The sequence below is a fragment of the Pteropus alecto genome, unplaced genomic scaffold (assembly GCF_000325575.1).
Source record: "Pteropus alecto unplaced genomic scaffold, ASM32557v1 scaffold86, whole genome shotgun sequence".
NCBI classification, from domain to species: Eukaryota; Metazoa; Chordata; class Mammalia; order Chiroptera; family Pteropodidae; genus Pteropus; species Pteropus alecto.
This window is the reverse complement of record NW_006442109.1, coordinates 14,577,696-14,601,188: the sequence shown is the minus strand read 5'-3', so window position 1 is coordinate 14,601,188 and position 23,493 is coordinate 14,577,696. Positions and strand designations below refer to the sequence as shown.

The window sequence follows — 23,493 nt, the reverse complement described above, 5'->3', positions numbered from 1 at the left end:
AAAGTTTGGTTATAGTTAAAATAATATTTGAAACTGAACTAGGCGAACCCTTCACCCCCATGAACAATAGGAAGCAGCATCCAGATTATAGAAAGAGAAACAAGAGTAAAGGTCTAAAACTGAAAGGTTTACAAGATAACTCAGTGTAAAAATCTAGCAGCATTACGGATAGAAAAAATGTGATAAAATGAGTCAAATACAAACTTTCCAATTAATTTATTTAAATTCATTAATGTTGCAAAAATATGATATGCAACAGATCAGGACACAAATTATTGTATTCCTAACAAGTCAGAAGGAAAACAAAATATTACATCTCCTTAGTAAATCAAGACAACCTTAGTATTTATTACAGGGACCACATCAACGTCTTGCACAGTCATCAGAACTGAATTTCTCACACTGTAAAATGACAGCACTAGGCTAGGCAACATCATTTGAATACTAGTAAAATGATCACAGTACATTAATTTTTTCTAAATGGCAACATGTGAACCAATGGTAAGGAAAATATTTGAATTTTTGAAATATATATCAAAGTGCGTTAGTATCTAACAAACTCTGAATTGTGTTCTATTTGAATGATGCCCCAAGGGCTGTGGAAGTCGGTGGCCCTGAACACCACCGATGTTTACTAGCTCAGTTTATGTAAATAATTGTTTAAGGTGCAGAACTTCAAAAATTCCATATACAAAAAGTGCAAGTGGAGTAGCTAATAATTTCCAAGTTCCTCCTTAGTCACACTGAATATAAAAACAAAAATTTCAAAATGCAAATATTTTAAACCTTTTGTAGAATGTCTTAGAATCAAACAGCTATCTGAAGAAAACAGCTTAATATAATTCTCTATTAATTTGAAAGCATTAAACCCTTGCTTTTCACTTGGTATCTAATTTGTAATTAAGTGCTTTATGTGAACTTTTCATGGAAATTTTTAGTTCTCAAAACATAAGAAATTAAGTAGTTCTATCATATACAGTTCCAACGAAGTAACAGTTCCATTCAGTGTCACATTTTAGTGTCACTCTTTACTGTTCAACACATTACTTTATATTCAATTACTATTTAGAACTTTAAAAGAAAGTTACACTACAAGGACTCACCATCAATTTGACTCTAATACATTCCAAATCTTGGGACGGGAAGAGGAGTGAAAAGCTCCCTAGGTAATTCCTCTGTACTTTAGAACATTAATAATCTCCCACTTCCCTAACCAGCTGACCTTCCTATGTAAGTCTAAATTCTTGACTCTCTCCTAGCAACTCAAAATTACACAATTCCTGTTCCCTATGTCAAAAATTCTAACAGAATAGTTGGTTTAACTTATAAGCACATTAATTCCTCTACCTATCCCATTCCTTTGATATTTGTGATCCATTTCTCAAAAAACTATATGATGGGAAAAATATAGGCATGAAAACAATGAGAATGGGGTAGCAAGCTCAATTTTCAGCCTATCCCCTACTCCCTTCTGATTGAGCACTGTTAGCAATTTTCCATATATAACATGGGAAAAGGAAGGATAAGCTACTGTAATCTTATATACAACCTAACCAATTTCATCAGGAAACTAGCCTGTCTTGCCTGATATGTCCTAATACTAATTTATCAACTGAAGAAATCTAAAAAGCCAATTCCTACATTAAATCACTTTCAAATTCCCTGAGCACACACATAAGAACAGCAAAATAGTATTGCTGTATATACTCATTTACAAAGTCTCTACCAAAAAATCAGATCCCTTACCTTGTTAAACTCTGGAATAGCAGTTGAAGAAATTCTACCTATACTTGTCAATCAGCAAATTTTGGTATTCAGTGCAGTTACTAAATAGTGATGTCCATTTTGGAAAACTACAAAATAACCTAGTTCTAAACTTTAATCCGAGTACTGTAAATGCTTACCCTCTCTGTTCCAACTTGCTTCTATATGAAGTGATAAAGCAGAAGAAATTAGAAATTCTCATTCTAGGTATTATCACCCTTTCCCCGCTTCATTCTGTAGTCTCCTTATTCACATATTCTGTGTGTAGCCTGCAGGTTTTCCCGCTGGATACGAGAAATGGTACCAAAGTCTGTCATACACAGTACTCCCCTTAACAGGGACTCATTCAGTGGGATCTTAGGTAACAGTTAATTCTTTCCCTTTTGTAGTTTTTCCTCTTACTTCCTTTCCAATTGCTTGCTAGGTTCTACTTAGAAACATATTTATTACTCAATCATATTTACTAATCATGTTTACTAATAAAGACTATTAAGTTTAAACTGTGAGGTCAATATAGCATCTTTCCTTGGTACTTTTCAGGAATATGACCAAGCAGAATACAATCAAATTACTTTAAATTACTTTATATGAGAAACTTCTGACTAAAAAGAGGCACTCAGAGCCCAAGTATAACAAAAAATGAAAGATGCATCAAATTAAATCAGTTAAGTTGGATCTATGACCCCAGCAGAAAGATAAAATACAGTTGTAAGTACTTTCACCTCAATCAGTAGTAAAAAATTAAAACTGAATGGTATGGGGAAAATGTTACAATACAAATTACAAATAACAAACTTAAATAAATGCTTTCCCTCTAATCTACGTTATGATCTTAAGTCCCATAATTATGAAACATTTATTATGGGGCAAATCCCTATACCAGATTCCATTAAGGTGTAGGTTAGAGTAGCGCATCCTTTCGTTATATCCCAAGTGTTATTACTATTCCATATGAATTTTAATGTTTTAATAGAATGCAGGCTACTTCTACTTTAAAAAAGTATTAAGGAAAACACGCCACTTTCGTAACAAGTTGTATCTGTAGTTGGGAACAATGCTTGCACAAGGAAAGGTCAATAAACCCAAAAAAGTGTTGAAACTGAAGAAACAAAGAAAACCACGATTAAAAAGCTCAGCCTATTTTGAGGGAGATGAAGACTTACAGATAAAAGGCTACTTAAAGTGCTCTAAAATATAGACTCTAATCATAATTAAATCCAATGATCCTTTAATTCATAATCTTCATCTGGTCAAATTAGAAGGAATGTCTAAGTTATTGTTAGTTTGCTTGTTCAGTACAAAGTGTTTCTAACATTTAAGCAATAATGGTTTTGACTTTATTCACTATGAGATTAGTTCAGGATCTGCCTACAGTTGCTGGATCCAAGTCAAGTAAGGAGGCTGCGGAGGAAAGTCTCAACCTGGGAACCCTCCAACACCTCCCATAATTGGACTTAAGTTAGCATGCCAAGTTTATGACTGAGGAGGACAAAAAATAAAGGAAAAATCTTTCACGATAGAAACTTTGTGCTAAAATTGGCAATGCTTAAAGCAACATGTATGTTCAGTTTAGGATAGAATAAATCTTAAAAGCTTAGCTCTTATTCACTTCAATTGTGCTACTCTAGGACACGTTTTTAAATTACCTTATAGGAAGGGCTGGAGTATGGTCTGACCCTCAAATTAGGAAGGTACTAATTTTACCAAATGTATGAGTCACACGAGTACATGACACACTATTAGACCGACCTGCTGTTTTAGGATGGTTTTGTGGGTAAATTAAGTTCTCTTTGGGGGCATAAGTACAATTTATTTCAATGTAGAGTCAAGGTATTTACCAAATTAAGGAGTTTATATGCTTATATCAAATGTGTCATCCAAAACAGTGTAATAATGATACTCTAAGACTTATAAAATAATTTACAGTACTGTCAATACGATTCAACAGAAAATGTGAAAACACACCATAGTTGACTAGGTGAAACACCTATCAAGTTGAAATAACTGATATGGAAGTATTTTGGTAAAGTGCTCACAATGAGAGCAGTTAAAAAAAGCAGCTCCTGTTTTCCAGAGAACACTATTGACAGTGAATAACTCATCACATTCTCTGACTACACTGCACTCATACAAATTCAGGAGAGTGATACCCTGGACACAGCTTATTTCACATTAGTGAACAAACCTAAGATTTTTATAAAGTTCTGACTTTTGACCAGGAGACAAAATGTCCCATATATACATATATATACAAACCCTAATTCTTACTCTCTTATATTCTCTAGTTTTAAAAATGACTTTTCTGACTTATCTGTAAGTTTATAAAGGGAAAAGTGTGCAATACACTTGTATCTGTGCTTCTGAATTAAGTAACAATATACATTAAGTGATAAAAAAATGCTTAGGATGGTACTAATCTACTTAGATTATGTACATGACCTTTGGGTATTCATGACAACCAGTTTAACTGTCCCTCACCTTATGAGCCACTTTATTTTTTAAGTTACCCAGGAAATGTAGTTAACCATATACAAAATGCAAAAATTCTAACATGCACTTTATAAAATCATGGTCTTATTTACTTGCATATTTTTCCACAAGATAGGTATACATTAAAAAATTGCTCAAAACATAAAAATATATATTATCTCTCTCCTTTACCATTTAGGCATATAAATATTTTACTGAAGAAGACGCATCATTCAATAAACATATGCAAAAACTGCTTTATATAAAGTGTGGTTCTTTGCTTTTAGCAATATAAAATATAAAATGATTACAATTGGCTAGTTAATAGCTAAATTCAAGAGATTTGCAAACCAATACAGCAGTGAACAGTCTCTTATACAAAAGTCCATTAAAAAGTCAAGTCAATTTTGTAACAGGTTACATAAAAATCAGGGCTAATAAATGCATTATAAATGCAAAAAAGAGCATTGCTTCATCAGCACATTCTTCAATCTTGTTTGGACTAGATGCCAAACTTACTGTTCACTTTTTGGTTCATCTTGTTTTCCATTAAGCTCTTGATCAACTCTGTTTAATGAAAAAATATAGATAATAAAACACCAGCAACTGAACAATTTTCTAAAAATAATGATTATTTTTAGCATAGAATATTATTCTGTTAAAAACAAAGCTTTGCAAAGAAGCAGACATAGTAAAAAGGTTACCACACACTTCCCCAACCAGAAAAAATAATTTTTAAAGTCAAGAGGACACTGGCAAGAAATGTGACTGTGGTTTCTTTAAAGATTTTTAAACACTTACATAGAAATGCATATAAACTTTATTAAAGTTAAAATTACAACAGAAAGAAATGTTGAATTGTAACACAGCTGAGGCAGGGATCTAAGTGATGAGAGTGGCAGGAATAATTCTCTCAAAAATGATTTTGTTAAGTGAAATATTAAAATGTCATGACAGTCATATGCCGCATAATGACATTTCAATCAATGACAAACTGCATATATGGTGATGGTCCCATATTATAAATTCCCATTGCCTAGTGATGTTGTAACATCACAGAGCAACACAATACGGTACAGTAATGTCCTGGTCCTTCGCATTCACTCACCATTCACTCACTGACTCACGCAGAGCAAATTCCAGTCCTGCAAGCTCCATTCATGATAAGTGCCTTATATGAGTGTACCATTTTAAAATCTTTTATAAACTGTATTTTTACTGTATCTTTTCTATGTTTAGATATTGCTTAAACATTTACCATTGTGTTATAATTGCCCACAGTATTCAGTAGTTACATGCTGTACAGGTTTGTAGCCTAGGATCAATAGGCTATACCATACAGCCTAGGCTATACCATCTAGGTTTGTGTAAGTGCACTCGTAAGATGTTTGTACAACCAAGAAATCACCTAATGACACCTAATCTCAGAACACATCCCTGTGGTTACGTGATGCATCACTGCACTTCATTCAACACTCGGTTTTTTATCTTATCACCAGTACTCATAAAGATTTCACCTTAAGTTCCTCTCCATGTCGTCTCTGTTAACTTTTGGTTTTAAAAATGTGCCCCACTATTTTCAGAACTTGAATGTTATCATTTTCAAGCTGACGAAAGTTTATAATTTTTTTTTAAGGCTACAGAAACTTTGTACAAAAACTAAGAAGTGCCTGGAAGATAAATGTAATGGTTCTACTTAGGGTTAAACAAAAAGAAAAAAAAGAAAGAAAAAGAAAGATAAAATAGTAGTGCTAGGTTGCAAACAACATATTTCAATAAAAAGTACAGTCCTACTAAATTACTTATTAAATTACTTAATAGGTAATTAAATACTAAGAACTTAGTAAAAGGCCCAATGTAGCAGATTTCATAAATAAAGGCAATTCATTTTGAAATCCATGAAGCAGCTGGCTTCGAAATGTTCTACAATTACAGATTATATTTTTAATTTCAGCCACTTGTCTGGCAAATGCACACCAATGCCTAGAAAGGAATGAGAAATCAGCAAGATCTAAAGTCACTGTCCATATCTCTAAGTTAAAAGTGTTTGTTAAACCGTAAAGTGTCATTTAAAAATGTAAGCTATGATTCTATCACATGGTCAACTGAATTCCTGCTCATCAACAGAGCTAAAATATGTCCAAAGTTAAGAATGTTCCAGTTTTAGTTACTTAGAACTGGTTACTTAGAACGGTCAAAATGATAACTACATATAAATCTCTCACTTTAACTCTTAAGATTGTATTAAACTGTATTGCTAATTGTCAATATTTTAAAAGTCCATTAACAAGTTAGATCCAGATCCTACACTTTTTAAAATTACTATATAAAATGTAACTGTTTTATACCCTTGCCTTTCATCTTCTATGCCAAGGTATTAAAAGATAATAGTTTGTTATGCTCAAAGCAGAAGTACTCAAAATTAAATTTAAGATGGAAAGCAGAGTGTTTAACTATTAAATGGAACATTAAAACTTTTAGGTATTTTATCACATGTAGAATTTGACTGGTTAGCAGGCCACTTAAGCATACAAAGAAATCAATATTGGTTAGCCAAAGAATACATGCATTGCAAATATAATCATCAACCCCAGAGAAATAAATTGATTTCTTAAAAAAGCACTCAAATATTTCAAAAGACCAAGTTACAGATTTAAAAAAATACAGTGAAAGAGATAAAGTCTTCAAAGTAATTGGTTTTTCAAATAGTATTCTTAGTAATTTCTCTGGTTTTACCATCAGTATTTATACCAAAAAGGAGGGAAGATGGGCTGTGACCGTTAATTCCTAATTGGCATTACATATAATGTTAAAACAAAGTGAATCCAAGCTATGTTCAGCACCAGGAACTTTGAATTCACTCTGCATTTGAATTCTGGGGCATATTTATATTTACAAATGCTATTATCTTTGTCTACAAGCTAACCAACCAATAAGGAAGAGTTAGTCTGTGCAATGCAAATGGACTAGTCTAGATGCAACCCAGTCAAGGTGTGCATATACCTTTTCTGTTTCTTTTTTAACTTTTCTTCTTCATACCTTGGTAGGGAAGAGTTATTTCAGTAAATATACATGTTATGAAGATGAACAAAAACTTTAAAAAAAGGCACTGAAATGCATATAAGTTTGAAGGCAAAACCAAAATTATTTAATATACTAATGTAGAAAGTCAAACCTGACTTAAGAAATCTGGCTTTGACACATCAAACAGATTAAAACCTCAGATTAACTAATAGACCAAAGAAACTTTTTTCTATATTATAACACTGTGATACTCAAGTATTTATGTTAACAGCCTCTACCAAGTTCTTTTAAAAATTAGATGGATGTAAGTGAATTTGGTAAACAGAGTAAATTCTCACCACTGGACAGTATTAAGGTTATGATGATCTAAATTACATTTTATTTCTCTAGTAATATGATTATTCAACATCATGATGAGCTTACTCAAATTAGGAGAGCAGCATGCTTAAGTCTGGAGAATATTCTGTATTATTAACCAAAATCAGGTCAGTACATCTCTTAGAGCGTAACAAGACTTTACAAATATAAATGAATCACAACCAGAAATAATTCTTCTTACTTCTTTAACTGATATCCTGAAGAAAATGGTGACTTAAGGGGAAGGTGTTGGAAAATGGCTTCTTCCCCTTTTTCTTTGTTACAAAAATAAGAGAAGTTACGAAATATTTATAACATACGAAGTGAGAAAAAATGAGTATTGAAAAATATTTACCTCTTGCACATCAACATATAAGATCCAATACAATTAAAGAAATAAAACAAAACATACTGTTTTATGCATTCTGGTATGCCAACATATTCCATGGGGACAAGTTCCGCTAGTTCTGCCAAATTAAAGACGTATCTAATTTTTTGGCTGAATTTTGAGCTATGAAAAAAAATAAAAATAATTACCTCAATATTTCTGACCAACAGAACTGACAAGAAATTCATATAGGGAGTTTGTATTTTTGCTTTCTTAAAAAGTCAATGCCCTCAGAAAATTACCTAATAAATGGTCTTGTAACAGCCAGAAGAGTTCTGATAAACCAAGATGGATGTACAATGATTAGAGATTTTAGGTTTTTCCGTAACCTGAAGTAAAAGAAAAAGTTAAAAAGCTCTACAAATTCCAATGCTAGAAGTTAAGACATTAAATAAGTATGTGGATGTTTATATACAAAATTAATTGAAATCCCTCATCCAAGAGTTCCCATTTACATGTGCAATGTGAGATTCCTTTAAAGACATGAAAATGCTTTTTACAGGTATGCTATTGGCACTTGAATTGTGATGGTCATTCTTACTGCTGTAAAATAAACTTTACTTCATTTGTTTAAATTTATGTGTAGCCTGTTGTTAAATGTCTCTTAGCATATATTCACTTGTCTTCAGCACTGTCAACCAATGGTAGGGACCAATACTGCATAGAGAAGTAAACTATTTTCATTTTTCAGGAGTGAGGGCAAACTGGTACTAATATCTTCAACACCATGAAAGGCGCTGTGCAAAGGTAGGAGTGGAGATCACCACAGGAACAGGCAACATGAATCAGATCTTGTATTCTTATGATGTCTAACACTTTTATTAAAAACTGAAGGCATTATTCTAGACAACTTAAAATGACCAAATAAAAACTGTTTTTATCACACATAATTTCACACTTAAATAAAGTACTCATTAAGGATTTTCTTAAATCACAAGAACTAGCCATTATCATGGTGAGGTATGAAGGGAAACCTATTAATGAGTCTGAGCTGATTAAAGTAGTCTGAATTAGCTATGGTCAAGTCAAATCAATTGGAGGATCAAAGTTCCTTCATTAGCATGGATGACTAACTCGAAGGAGAATATACTTCAAGAACTCATTCCAAAGAAAGATTACAGTTAAACAAGTACCATAACATAAAATGTGTTAACACTATAAATTAGGCAAAACTCAGAATGTAATAAAATAGAAATGTACTAAGTTCTCCATCCTTTCCCCAACTGTAAATTATAGGAAAATGTTCAATGTGGTAAAAATAAGGAGAAATAAAGAGCTATTAAGTATTTGTTTTAAGGAATTCAAGTTATTCTTTAAAAAACATCAAAACTACCAATTTCTTTCATAACATTCTAAAATATTATCTCAAAAAATAGAAACTTGCAATGAAAATAATAAATGTGATCTAGGAAGTGGACACAAGGTGCCTTTCTGTGGCAACAGAAAATAAAATTTAATCTAATAAGGCTATTATAAAAATTATTCAGTTTAGCTTTCAACTTGTATTTACAGTACCTTCGATCAATTTGCTGGTAGCATTTCCTAAGCCATCCCAGACTGGGCATTTTTCTTCGAGTTGTTGCACCATTTAAATAAACTATCATGTAGTTTTCTGCTACTAAAAGCTCCAAAGTGCCAATAACATACCTGTAAAAAGAAATTAAACTTAAGCGTTAAATATAGATTTGCAAGACAAAACTAGGTTATCCAAATTATACAGTTCCTTTCTCTCCCTTCAACAATAGCAAAAACAATTAAAATTTTGACACAGCATTAGTTGGTATAATGACTATTTTAAAAAGGGTTATGTTTTATTTATTTTTAAAATTAATTATATATATTGAGGAAACTGAGTTATCTCTTAGAAATATATATTGAAATGTTTATAGATGAAATGATATAATGTCTGGGATTTGCTTTAAAATTACAGTGGAGTATAAATTGTGGGAATGAAATATAAATTGGTAATTGTAGAAGTGGATGATTAGTACACAAAGATTCAATATACACCTCTCTACCTTTGGATATGTTTGAAATTTTCCACAATAAAATTTTAAAAAACTGCACTAACTTGACTCTGAAAATACAACAGAACTGAGTCAGCTTAGTTACATTTGGCTTCTTGGGGGTAAAGGTAATTTAGTTGTATGATTTTGGGATGAAAATCACTTCTTTGCACTTAACATGTCCTCAAATGTAAAATAAAGAAGTTGGAACAGATAATCTAAAATGCCCATTCCTGTTTTAAAATAACATTTTTTTCTGTCAAGCTGGAAAACAAATAGTTTCATAATACCAAAGAATAAGTTCTTAGTAAGAATCAGAACTGTGATATTTATAATTTTTACCCAGCTAAAGTTCACTTACTTAAATTGGACATCCAATTAACTCAGAATTCTATCTAAACATTTTTGTGAACATACACTTACTTAAAGAGATTGTCCATCAGGTATCTATAGTTAGGTTGACCACTTTCAGGCATAAAACAGACAGCAAACACAACAATGGCATTTAATCCATCTCCATAATATCCTGAAAAAGAAACCAAAGATAAAGTCACCAGCATGATTTTACTCTGAAGATTTTTCAGAGGACATCTGTATGGCTGATAGAGTATAATGGTTTACTTTCCACAAATTTCTGGATCAAAGTTATTTATATTTTTTAAATCTTTAAATACACTCTTCTCAAGAGAACAAAGAAATTTGAAGAGGAAAAGGTGGGCATAAAAACTAGAAACCCATTTAAACCAGCATAATCAGAAATGCAGACTTATTTTAGCAAGTAGACAAATACAGTAATATAATCCAAGCAGACACAACATACTATCTGCAATAAAACATTTTTATGCCACTTAAATTTTAAAGTGGGTGCTTTTTAAAAAGTAGTTTTACATTCGACGATACCTATTTTGTAGATTTTAGGGTATTAATACTAAAGAAAAAAAATCACACCTCTGACATAATTCTAAGTGAAGAAAACCAGTGCTAAAATGTGTATGTTTCAATTACAATCTCTAGGTATTAGAGACTGTGTCCAATAACAAATATTTTAGCTTTAAATTTCATTTCTATTATTTACAAACATGCACTGAAAAGGTTTAGATATTTCAAGTATATTAGAATCTTCATTACCCTTCTTATTAATCCTTTAGTCACAAAACGTATCATGATAATTCAATAGGATAAAATGCTTTAATTATTTTTCCTTAAGAAAAGTAAAGTATCATTTCTGAAAAATATTATGTTGAAATCATGAGGTACGTCTCACAACTTGCTTCCTATGAACCTGCTGAATTAATCTGTCTGTGGACTTCCTGATCCAAATTATCTTTTTTTTTCATCTGAATAAGATTAAATTAGGCAGAATAATGTAACTACAAATATTCAAGTGATTTGCTTTCAGATGAATGAAGACTACAGAAATAAGCAGGAGACTGTATTTGGCAGAGAATAAATTAAGTAGAAATGACTTTATGTGAAAAAACCAATCTGCTTGACCTATGTGGCCCCTGTCCTGCATTAGGAAGATTTCAGGTAAAATGACATGCTCACAGAGTGAGTTGTATTTTGATTACTACAATAATTCTAGTGCTATTTACACAATGCCTAGGTGTACTTCTATATAAAGCATCCTCAGACTGAGAGAAGTTATAATTGTACTTCATAGCTTTACCTACTTGACTTGTAAATTTCTTAAGGGACAAAGCCTTATATTTTTATATATTCCACAAATATACAAAGTATGTACTGCATAAAAATGTGGAATGAACTAATTTTCTACTTTGTGGTAAAGATGAATGATATGTTCTGGGTTTTAATGCACATTAAGAATCCTGGTTTAAAAAGCCAGCTTTTACTTATATCCACTAAAGACTGTACGAGAATGTTCATGGCAGTTTTAATTCTAATAGTTCAAACCAGAAACAACTAAAATGTCCATCAAAAGAATGGATAAGCAAACTGTGGTTTACCCGTGCAATGAAATAGCACTCAGCAATAAAAAGGAATGAACTACAGATGCATGCAACAATATGGATGAATCTCTCAAAAAATTCAGACTGAGCAAAAGCAGACCAACAAGTGTACACTATATGATTCCAGGTACATAAAGTTTTAGAACAAGCAAAACTAATCATAAGGGTAGACATGAGAATAGTGATTATTGGAGAGGAGGTAATTGTTGGGAAGGAGTATTAGAGAATTTTCTGGGGCAATGAAAATGTTTTCTATGTCTATGGGTGTAGGTATATATGGTTATATAGGTATTTGTCAGACCTAAAAAAGCCGAAATCTCATACACAGAGACTAGAACAGTGGTGACTAAGAGCTGGGGGAAAAGAGGAGATGTTGGTCAAATAATACAAACTTCTAGTTAAAAGATGAACAAATTCTGGGGATCTAATGTACAGTTTAGTGATTATAGTTAATAATACTGTATTAAATACTTGAAATTTCCTAAGAGAGTAGATTTTAAATGTTCTCACCACAAAAAAGAAATGGTAATTATGTGACCTGATGCAGGTGTTAGCTAAGGGTATGGTGGTAATCACTTTGCAATACATGTGTATCAGGTTGTACACCTTAAATTTATAATACAATGTTATATGTCAAATATATCTCAATGAAGCTGGAAAAAAATTGCAAATGTTACAAAAAAAAGAGTTAGAGCATTTCACTGTATATAAATTATAAATGGATAAAAAAGGGAGAAAGTAAAGTCCTAGTTTTGGGAGGGATCTAGGAATGGGGTGGGAGAGAGACATTTTCTAATGCACATTTACAGCTTTTGGACTTACTGTATGCATGTATTAACGATTTTTAAATGTTGGTTTTATCCTTTTACTTCAAACCTGTTATGTTTCTAAAATGACATGATGTTTATTATGCTTTAAATTATGTAATGTCAAGGGAGAGTTTAAGCATTTAGGTTTCCGATGTTGCTTTAAAAAATCTGAATACTCTTTGGCAACTCTTACCTCCATGGCTGATAACTTTTTTATAGGGTTCAATGGCCTTCATATCAACCCTGTGGTCTTGCTCTCCAATTCTGAACATACGCCAGCGCCGCCCATCTTCTTTTTCCTCTGCTGCTGTGTATTCAGTAATTGAGCCTTTCCTAATAACTTCAGTAGTTTTGGGTTTTGGAAGATCATCTGTCAAAATAAAAGGTTTTTGAATCCCAAATTGTTATTTATACCATAAAAATCAAATTACATGTTAACCACTTTACTATCTAATTAGAATGTTCAGAGAAGTTTTCATTATACCTTCTGTGGAATTTTAAGTATTTCTTCCACAATAAAGGAAAAGGCTTGCTCTTGATGAGGCTATTTTATGCTTTTGGAAATCATGGTTCTTTAACTTTTTTTGAATTGCCTAATTCAGAAAACACCTAATTACAGTGCAATGTATATCCACGAATTCAGAAAAGATAATTCATATAGGCATCAAAATCTTAGTGCACTGGCTCTGCAATGCCTTTTCAGATTCTGTTTATAACAACACTGTCCTTGACAGCTATCAACACTATAATTATTTAAAGTAATTTTTTGGGAGCCACCTTTTTGTCATTGTTGAGCAAATAAATTATTCTCCAAACATTATAAAACCAGATAGAACGTGGTTAACTAATCAATCATTATTTCCCATTTGATCAGTTTTATAAAGCGGAAATTTATTGATAATATTCTGAAGTGTACATGCAAAAGTATATTTTAAATTGATATTAGCCAAAGCATAAGCATCAATGATTAGGTGTAATTTATATTTCCAGAATGCATTTTAGCTGATTTTTAATGATGTAATGATTTTCAAAATTTTAGTATCGTAGTCCTTACCAAAAGATGGGGGAGGGGAACCTACTGCATGTTAGTTGTTTGTTTCCAAGATAAAGCTGTTAACGGAAAATATCCTTCCAGGAAATGACTACAGCAGCATTAAAGAAAGAAGAGACAAAACACATAGGCAGAAAACTATTTCAGTATCTTTATAAAATACTGCTTATCACTGGACTGCTCATTGAACCAGTAAAACGGAAGAAAAAAGGAGTAAAAGATACAGCATTATCAAGGATCTTACTCTTTACTGCAGATAAGATACCTAGTGCTTAAATACTGCTTTGAAGTAAAAATCATTTTAAAGATGGACTACATATATTAACAACTACACAAAGATACTGTAGACAATTATCTAATTAAAGAAAGCACGCAAAGCAAAACACATGCCAATTCCTTTGAATTCCAAATAATGAATGATAAGGAATATAAGGTTTGGGAGCTAAGAGTATACATTAATTCGTGTTGGTTGTTTACAAAGTGCAACACTATTAGGCAAATCCATTTAAAAAACTACCCTGAGAAAAATCCCTTTGGAATTCCCTCTCTGAAAACCCTTAACTACTTTCAGCACATTCCCTAAATTATATGTCTCTTCAAAGATTTTTTTCTTAGCTGATCAACTATTAGAATATGCCATAATTATCAAGCGATATTTTGGAGCAACCATGAAAAAAACTTTGCAGCATTGGGCAATTAAGAAAAAAAATAAAACCTGTGCAATCTATCATAAACAGTTCAAAAGCTATGAGAGTACTCAGTGTTAGCAAAATTTCGTATCTTAGTAAAAAAAAATATGAACTTTAAAGAATAACATATTTCAACAAAACCCCTTAATCACTGATTTTAGTTGGTTTCATGATCAAGTTTTAAGTTTTTCCAATTATCCTAATATGAGAATGCCATTATAAAAACATGTATGTATATAAAGACAAACATTAATAAAAGTCAGATAAAAATAATGAAACATTTACCTTCCCATTCAAATTCATTACTGTTCTCTGACGGTGTGTCTAAGCCATCTAAGTCAATCTCCCCACTTTCATCCAAATCATCTGACAATACAGAGCCATCGCTAGGGTCCAGGGTCAGGCTAATGTCTGGAGCCATTAGTTTCTTTCTAACTTTATTTCCATTAACTTCCGGTGAGCCTGGAATGAATCAACAAAGTGAAGGCTATATTAGAAGGAATGCTTAAATATCTACTTCATCCTTAGGAAAAATAACATTAACTAAACACAAGCCCAAAGCACTAATTTACAACTTCAGACTTTGATCACTATTGCTTCTATATCAAGGCAAGATGCTGTATCCCAGCAAGGATATGCCTTTTTAAATAACAGAGGCAGACCTTACAGTCACCTCTTAACTACTGAAAATGATCTCCTCACCTCTTTAGTGTGGAAATTTCCAAAAACCAAGGATCTGTTTTTGGAAAGTTAAATTTCCAAAAAACTTTCAAAGCATTCCAAAAATGCTTTCTTCAACATTCAACTTATTCTTTGGCTCCTTATGATGAAACAAACACTGAGCATATTTTTTTCCTGACAAAGAAATGTGCTAAAAAATAGCACAGTTAAAGCCTATCATTTTACTGAAACTAAAAGTGTCAAGTTCTTACCAGGCTGGCTCTCTGGTCCAGTTACAGCTAATATATCTGCTTCAATACTATCATCTTCTGGTAAAGGTCTAGAAGATAGAGACATACCAAGACATACCCTTTTTAACCAGGAAATTAAAAAAAAAATTTTGAAGTTCAAAGCTCTATTAAAAATAGCTTATAGAAACAATTACAAGGAAAACCGAATAAAGCAGTTTCTTAAGTACTTTACAAACCACCTTTAAAGAAAATATTTTCAGGCTGTCAGAGCTAACTACATATTTACATAAGAAACACATAAAAGTAGATATAAATTCTTTGTATTCTTTATGTAACTGTTTTTAAATACAACTATAAAACAAATGTAAAAATTATAAACCAAAAAAACAAGTATTTGAATGCATGAATTTAATGTGATATATGATACAATGTATGATGAAGCTAAATTGTTACTCACAATAGAAATATGGTAATGATGGCTATAATTCTTCTGAGTTCAACATTTCTATAAAACTATTATCATGTACTATGCAATGAATGACTCAATACTCTCACTAGCTGTCTACATTCCAATTGCTAAGAGACCTTACTGTGCACTGGATGGTTTTCTGACCATGATGGCATAGAAATCTCATTTAAATATAAGGCCAGCAAACTATCATGCTGTATGCCTTAAGCTTAAGAGTGATATGTCAATTATTTCTCAATAAGATTAGGGAAAAAAAACCAAGATCTGCCTTTGCTCTTTTCTATTAACCCACCCTGGGCCAATACAATTGTAAATACAAATGCAAATGTGTTATGGTAGCTGGCCAGATGATCTACAAAATCCTTGCTTATTTATTTAATACACTTTTCTTAAAAATAAAAGCAGAAAATTAAGTCCAATATTCATTTAATAAGTGACACTGCAATAAAGAAATTTCGGAGTTTTATTTTAAGTCTGTTTCCATTTAAAAGCATCGCTTACATTGGAAAATCTTCATCTTGCCATTCTTCCTTAAGTTCTACACCTTCCATCCTCAGCTTAGACTCGATGTCAACTATAAACTCCTGATAATTCGGAGAGCCAATGTCCTGTGAAAAAAGAAAAATGTATAACCTATTTTCCACTTTACTTTTCACCTGCTGAAAAGGTGCAATAATCTTATACCTTAGTTCCCACCTCCATCTTATCAACGATTCAGCTAAAGCTCAATGGTGTGGTCATGAAATAAATTTATTAGATTGCTAACTATCACTTTAAAAAAAAATGAGAAAACAGAGTATATATATTCGCATTTGTTTTTAGTTGTATCTATGCATGTGTGTCCCAGGCTGTGATTTAAACTTTATTAGATATTGTGAATTATGTAAAAACAAGGGGAGAGGGCAAGGAATCAAATTAAATAAATATGTTTTCTAGTCTAAACTTATAATTAAAATTTCTGTCCTCTGGATAGAGGTTGATTCTAGAAATTGAACACTAGCAAACAGCACTTACATTCTTATGATTCAGCAGAACCAAGTGGTATGCTGTCAGCCTAATTTAGTGAATATTTTTGTTCATGCAACTACACGTTGTAACTTAAGCCATATATTTTAGTTTTAGTTTTTCCAAGGAAGGATGTGAGTGTTAATATCCTCATTTTACCAAGTGAGGAACCCAGAGATTGGTTTAGTTGATGGAATAAGAAACAGAGGTTTAAATATATTATTGAAGAAGTCATGAAAATCAATTGGTTAACACAGCAACAAAAGTTGTGACAAGAGGCAAGAGGTATAAATGAGTATTTCGTTCACTTATATCAGAGGAAATCAATAGATGTCTAAAGTTATTTATTAAAAAAGCAGTAAAACATATAGTATTTCTTAAGAGATAGAAGGTAACACTAGATATTACTAGAAGTATTAAAGCAAGGTTAAAAGTGGTTGACCTCCAGTAGAAGAAAGAGATGAAGGGATGAAGATCAGGGATGAAGAGAATGACCGATTTTCATAGTAAATATTTTTAAACTATTTGACTTAAAAAACTGCGTATGAATAACTTTTTAAAATACTTATCAAATAAAACAAATGGTACGAGCCATTAACATTCACTTCAACTAGTCTTCTAAAACAAAGATGTGGTCATGTTTTATGGTAGCCTTATTTGCTATTATAATACTCAAAAGATGCACAAAGTTGTATAGAAAACAACTATAGCATTATATTCTAGAACAACAACAACAAAATTACACTAGAAATTTTCTAAAGTGCTAGATTTCACATGCTGAACTATATTCACACCTTTGCTGAGACCGGGAGGCTCTTTCCAGTTTGAATTCTTATATATGCTTAAGAAAAGGTTTCAAACACCTCAAACAAAGGTTTAAATTTTGGAGGATCCAATTGTTAGCACAGAAAAATGGCAAATGCTGTCTCTTCCTCAACCAAAATATTTGTTTTGAAAAATCGGTTAATTTATATATAGGAGTAAGGCATTTTTAATACTCTGGGAAAACAGCGAGCCAGAAAGTTTTGAGCAATTAATAAAAAACACACTTAAAATAAAATAATCTTGACATATTTCACAGTTCCTCTGCTTCTAATAGCCTACACTTTACAGTAGTTAATATACGCTTTCAATGATCACTCCATAGGTTATTCTGACAGCAACTCTTCCTTCCTTTAGGGAGGAAAATAAATGAAAAAGGAATACCTACATTAATAAATAACCTTTTCTATTTAGAATACAGAACTAATAAAAAAAAAAAAAAAGTATGGCCAAAAGGCCCAAATACTTAATACTTACTCTAGAGTTACACTCAAGTGAGACAAAAGCATTCTATTGCTAAAGGCTGAAAACTGACAATCCCTTCCAAATTTTTAATTCAATGTTTTCTCAAGTCTTTGATACTCAATCTAAAGTGAATTAATATATTTCCCTAAATTCAATAATCAGAAAAGCTTTCTATTATTTTGTCTCATCTTTTTTACTGGGTGTTGGGAAGATATCAGGATGTTCCAGGTATCATTCTCAAATGTCCCACATACTCAGAAATATATTTACTATTTCAAAAATAAAAGCGGTGACTGAAAATTGCTACTGTTATATTCTCAACACCAGCACAGCACCTGGCACATAATAGGTTTGAAATACTAGTTAAATATTTAATTGTAAAGTATGACACAAGAATCATAAGCTTTTGGTTTGCTCAACCTCTTAGGCTTATTTTTATTAAATTATGTAAATAGGCTTTCTGTTATGTTTTACTCCTCAAAAAGTGTAATGAAAATATTTGAGGCAACCCACATACGTGCACTATCAATTCTGTTGGTACAATTACTCTTTGCTTTTATATGTATCCTGTGAAATTCTAGAAGACAAACCATGTTTTTTAGCTGCTTTACCACTTGATCTAGAAAACAGCCCCCCCAAACACAGAAGGCCCAAGTACTTCAACTCTCTTAGCCTATGCATTCAATTTTTAACATCATACTGAATCATGTGGTATAAATACACCGCAGTGTATCAACATGGATATTTAGTTCGGGGATAATTAAATAAGCTAGTTAAACAGAACCTAGGAGGAGAAATAAAGAGATTCACCCTTGACCATTTCATCATGAACTTTAGGGGGAAAAGTCCACAAGATAGATGTAAACAGTTGATACAATTGAAAGAGTACTGTTCTTGGAAGCACTTTACCATCAGCAGCTGTAAGAACAGGAAACAAGTGAGAAAGGAGCAATATAAGCACAACCATTTTGAAGGAAATCAGGATATTGCTGACTTAAAGTTAACTGTGACTGTTTCCCATTTTTTGTTCAGATTTTGTAAATTAGAATGGGGAAATAACACTTAAGATGCTATTGGTTAAAACATAATGCAACAGGAATAACCTGATTTCTCAACAGACTTGTGGTAGTTGTGGCACATTATTACTTATGCCAGTTCTCAGTGGAGGTCACAGATACAAATTCAAAACAGTTGCTCACCTTAGGTTAAAAATCAAGGAGACAATGGAGACAATTTCTTTCCGACATAGCTTCAGAAGGGAGGTGTGGTGGTAAATTCAACCAAGAAGTGTATTTACTCATGCCGCTTGGCAATATGAGCAAAAATAAATATTACGATCATATTTAGAAATGCCTGAATTATAATTTTACACGGTAACGGTAACTTTACTATTATGTAGTTTAACACTGCTGCTGGAATAGGTACTAGTAACCCCATCTATGCTGAGATCAATTATAGCTGGCAGAAGAAAATGTCCAGGCAAGCTTTTTACTTCTTTATTTAAATGAAAGGGATTCATTCTAAATATTTATGTTCACTTTTTCCTATGAGGTTGGCAACACTGGTAGCACTACAGGACAATAATTTAGGCCATCCTATATGTTTACTAAGGTCCACCAAAACACCCCTGGAAAAATCCTATGAGCTTTCTTGAGAGCAAGGTCATGTAGGTTTTTAAGAATGAAACAACACAATGTAATCTCATACCTGTTAAAGTGGCTACTATCAAAAAGACAAACAAACAAACAAAACAAAAAACAAGTGTTATCCAGGCTGTGGAGAAAAAGGAATCCCTGTGCACTATTGGTGGGAATCTAAATTGGTATAGCCACTATGGAAAACAGTTTGGAGGTTCCTTAAAAAATAAAAATTGAACTACTATTTGATCCAGCAATTCCACTTCTGGGTATTTATCCAATGGAAACGAAATCATTATATGCACTCCCATGTTTATTGCAACATTATTTACAATTGCTAAGATATGGAAGTCACCTAAGTGTTTATGATGAAGGGATAAAGAAAATGTGGTGTGTGTGTACGTATACACACACACACACACACACACACACACACACACACACACAGGAATATTATTATTTGGGTATAAAAAAGGAAAGATATCTTGCCATTTGCAACAACATGGATGGACCTTGAGGGCATTATGCTATGTAAGTCAGAGAAAGACACATACTGTATGATCTCACTTATGTATGTAATCTGAAACACAACTACAAAAAACAAATGAAACTGAGCTCATAGATATAGAGAACAGATCAGTGGTTGCCAGAGGTGTGGGGTGGGGATGAGGTGGCAGACAGAGTAAAGGGGATCAAAAGGTACAAATTTTCAGTTATAAAATAAGTCCTGGGGATGTAACGTACAGCATAAACATTATAGTTAATAATACTATATTACATATTTGAAAGTTGCTAAGATAGCAGGTCTTAAAAGTTCTCATCACAAGAAAAAAAATTTTCATAACTAAGTGTGGAGATATGATTTCATAATATATATAAATACTGAATCATGTACAGCTGAAACATAATATGTCAATTATATCTCAATTAAAAAATGAAATGAGGTACTCTATCAGAAATGTTAACACAAAATTCAAGAAAAATTACAACGGTGCTGACTTTTTTTAAAATTGTGACAATAAAGCAAAGGATAATTATGCCACCTATAAAAGGTACATTTATTAAATTACCAATAAGGAGGTGCCTGAGACCTTTAAAAGATTAAAGTCTAATAACTAATCTCTAACACTTTGTTGCAGGGTTACAAATATTATAATTTTGGAATATAATTGTCATACTATACTAGTATTCTGCTTTATAAGATGTAAACTTAACAAGACACCTTTCAATCTACTATCAGCCAAAGTTAGTTTATGGGATCTGGCCAAATATACTACTTCCTTTCTTAGATGCCTGTCTTCCTCACTGTTCCTTTTACCAGCAATACTCCAGATGGAATGAACAGAACTGCTTTCCTAAAGAGTGCTTTTCATGTTTACTAACCACTTGTACATTCATCACCTCTTATGTACTAACCAACAATTTCCCGAGGTATAAAACACTGGTGTTATTGTCCTCATTTTATCTTATATACGAAGCAAATGATGCTACATCCTGGTTCCCAGACTTAGACTGTTTCTAATACAGCACAGTGTCTTCAGTTCACTGGCAACTTTATAGAGTTTTAATGCCAGGTTTGGTTACACTTAGCTTCAAAGGTCCTGTAATGCCTAAAGATGATGTCGTTCAAGTTCCATGTTTGCAGAAGTGGACCTGTCATACTTCCTATTTAAGCCCAACAATATTAGGCTGCAAGAGAGGAGATTATGAAGACTAAGAATAGAGTTAAGAGAAAATGTAAAATGATAAGAACTATGGATAAGATGTGTAAGATCAAGATAACTGTCTGCAGGGTAATTAAATTGGGCAACTTAAGTTGCAATTTTGAGGAATTGTTCATTTACAAATTGCAGAATTATAAAATACCAGAGAAAGAACGTTGTTTTAAAAAATTAAGAAATTAAACTTTAGGAGAAACAGAGATCCTAATCAAAAAAAAAGATGAGGATGAAAAAAAAAGCAACACTAAGACGCAATCACACACTTCGACTATAAGGGAGGCACTATGACTGCCTAGATGAACACGACAAAAACTGTGCTCTCAAAGAGCTCCCAGGACAGAGACAAGGGAAGTTCCGAAGCAACGTAATAGAACCAAATAGTTTTCATGTAACATGAGTCAGTTGATCTAGTAGGTCTCCAGTGGCATCAGATGAACCCAGGAAACCCAAATTATTTTTGCCAGGTATTCAGGCAAAAGGTTGTGTCTGAATCCATGCAGGAACCCGACTTTTCACGTAGGAAGGTCTATTAAAGCCCTGATTACAAACGCCGCTTCCGCGTTTATTCTCCGAGGGTACGAGGCACCTCAGTCCAAGCTTCTTTGTTCTACACCAGGACGGACGCTGGTCATAAACGGGGGATCAACGAGGCCCAGTCACCACACCCAGACCGGGGTGTGCAGGGGAGCGTACAAGGGAGCAGGTTCCATCTGGAGCACAATCACCACAAACGGAAAAGGGGTGTGTGTGGGGGGGGTGAGGATGGCAAATGCAAACAGGAGCCGAGCCAAGGGCGGGGGCCTAAGCAGGGCGGGGATCCGGGAAGCGCCTCCCGGGCAAATTCTATAGCGCCCCCTACGAATAATAACCCCTTGGGCTACCTTTCTCCGGTGGTCCAGGGGAAAGCGCCCCTCAGACGCCTGCCCCCAGGTCTGTTCCCAGCCCAGACCCGCCGTGTCCAACCTTCCCGGATCGCACTCACTCCGGAGGAAGCCTTGGCTCCCTCGTCTTCTTCGCCCCTCCAGGCCGGCGACGTGGGGCTGACGGCCAGGTCGCAGAAGATAGCGCCGAGCGGAGCCTGCTCCCCTCGGACAGCGGTGGAGACCCGGGCCCAGTATCCTGGTCACAGGTAGCGGCAACGGCGCAGCTGACCCGGATACAGAGAGCGGGCCCGGGAGGAAGTGACTACATCCCGACCTCCTCCAGGCGCGGCAGGCGGCGGAGGCGGGAGCGTAATGTCTTCTCGCAGCCCGGGAGTCCCTCTCCCCGCCCCCTCCGCCGTCGCAGATTCCAGTCTGCGCGTGCGCGCGCGCGGCTGCCCTACTTTCGGGCTGGGCTGGCGGGGTACCCTTGACGCCTTCTTGGCGGCGTCTCTGAGGCAGCGGGCGCTTCTTCGACATAGTCTTTATGTTGACTTTATTGATTGCTACAATAATTGTATATTATAAAATGGATGAAGTGAGGGGACGGAAAATATCTGAGGCCTCATTTTGAAGAACTGGACCTCAGAAGAATCCGGAGTTTGGTAAAACACGAGGGTGAACAGCTTTACCCTGCAACAGTGCTTCTCAAACTATATGTAGGCCAGAGCGGTCGATTTATTATTTTTAAAATTTTCAATTAGTTATGGACCATGTTTTGGTAAGATAAAAATATTGGAAACATTTTATCGTTAGAGTCAGTAGCCATCAATTTACCTATCAAATTGCCATAAAATTTTCTAAATGATTACGGTCAGTTTCTGTACTATTCTCGCTGTAGACCCGTAACAAACCGTTCTTTGAAGGGCCTAGGTATATGGATCAGACTTTGAGTCGCAACCCTACTCTACAGCTTAAAGGGAATAAAATTAGCTTGGAGAATATCACAATCCCTCTCAAAAATCTCACCCACTGAATTTCTGCAAAAGCTCAGCAGTCAACTATTTGAGTAAGGC

At 33.7% G+C, this 23,493-nt stretch overlaps 1 protein-coding gene across 5 annotated transcripts; it reads right to left on the bottom strand.

Moving 5' to 3' along the window:
• Positions 1-197: 197 nt before the first annotated feature.
• On the bottom strand, positions 198-22,788 carry BNIP2 (BCL2 interacting protein 2). 5 transcript variants are annotated; one of them, XM_015595995.2, is made up of 11 exons: positions 22,536-22,788; positions 16,409-16,515; positions 15,460-15,527; positions 14,813-14,989; positions 12,981-13,157; positions 10,432-10,534; positions 9,518-9,649; positions 8,245-8,331; positions 8,027-8,125; positions 7,237-7,272; positions 198-4,800 (listed from the first exon to the last, which is right to left on the bottom strand). In XM_015595995.2, the coding sequence occupies exons 2-11, from the start codon at positions 16,456-16,458 to the stop codon at positions 4,749-4,751; spliced, it is 981 nt and encodes a 326-aa protein (XP_015451481.1). In that variant the 5' UTR covers positions 16,459-16,515; positions 22,536-22,788; the 3' UTR covers positions 198-4,748. The 5 variants fall into 5 exon arrangements, with proteins under 5 accessions (XP_015451481.1, XP_006920367.1, XP_024894575.1 ...); XM_006920305.3 differs by having other exon boundaries at positions 22,540-22,788; XM_025038807.1 differs by lacking the exon at positions 9,518-9,649 and having other exon boundaries at positions 22,540-22,788.
• Positions 22,789-23,493: the final 705 nt, after the last annotated feature.

Excerpts from the sequence above, each read along its gene's own strand:
- BNIP2 (XM_015595995.2), bottom strand. The coding sequence starts at position 16,458 with ATGGAAGGTGTAGAACTTAAGGAAGAATGGCAAGATGAAGATTTTCCA. Across the intron at positions 8,332-9,517 it reads TACCAGCAAATTGATCGAAG|GTTACGGAAAAACCTAAAAT; the intron begins GTACTGTAAATA and ends CTTTTACTTCAG. Across the intron at positions 4,801-7,236 it reads TTAAAAAAGAAACAGAAAAG|AGTTGATCAAGAGCTTAATG; the intron begins GTATATGCACAC and ends TTCATTAAACAG.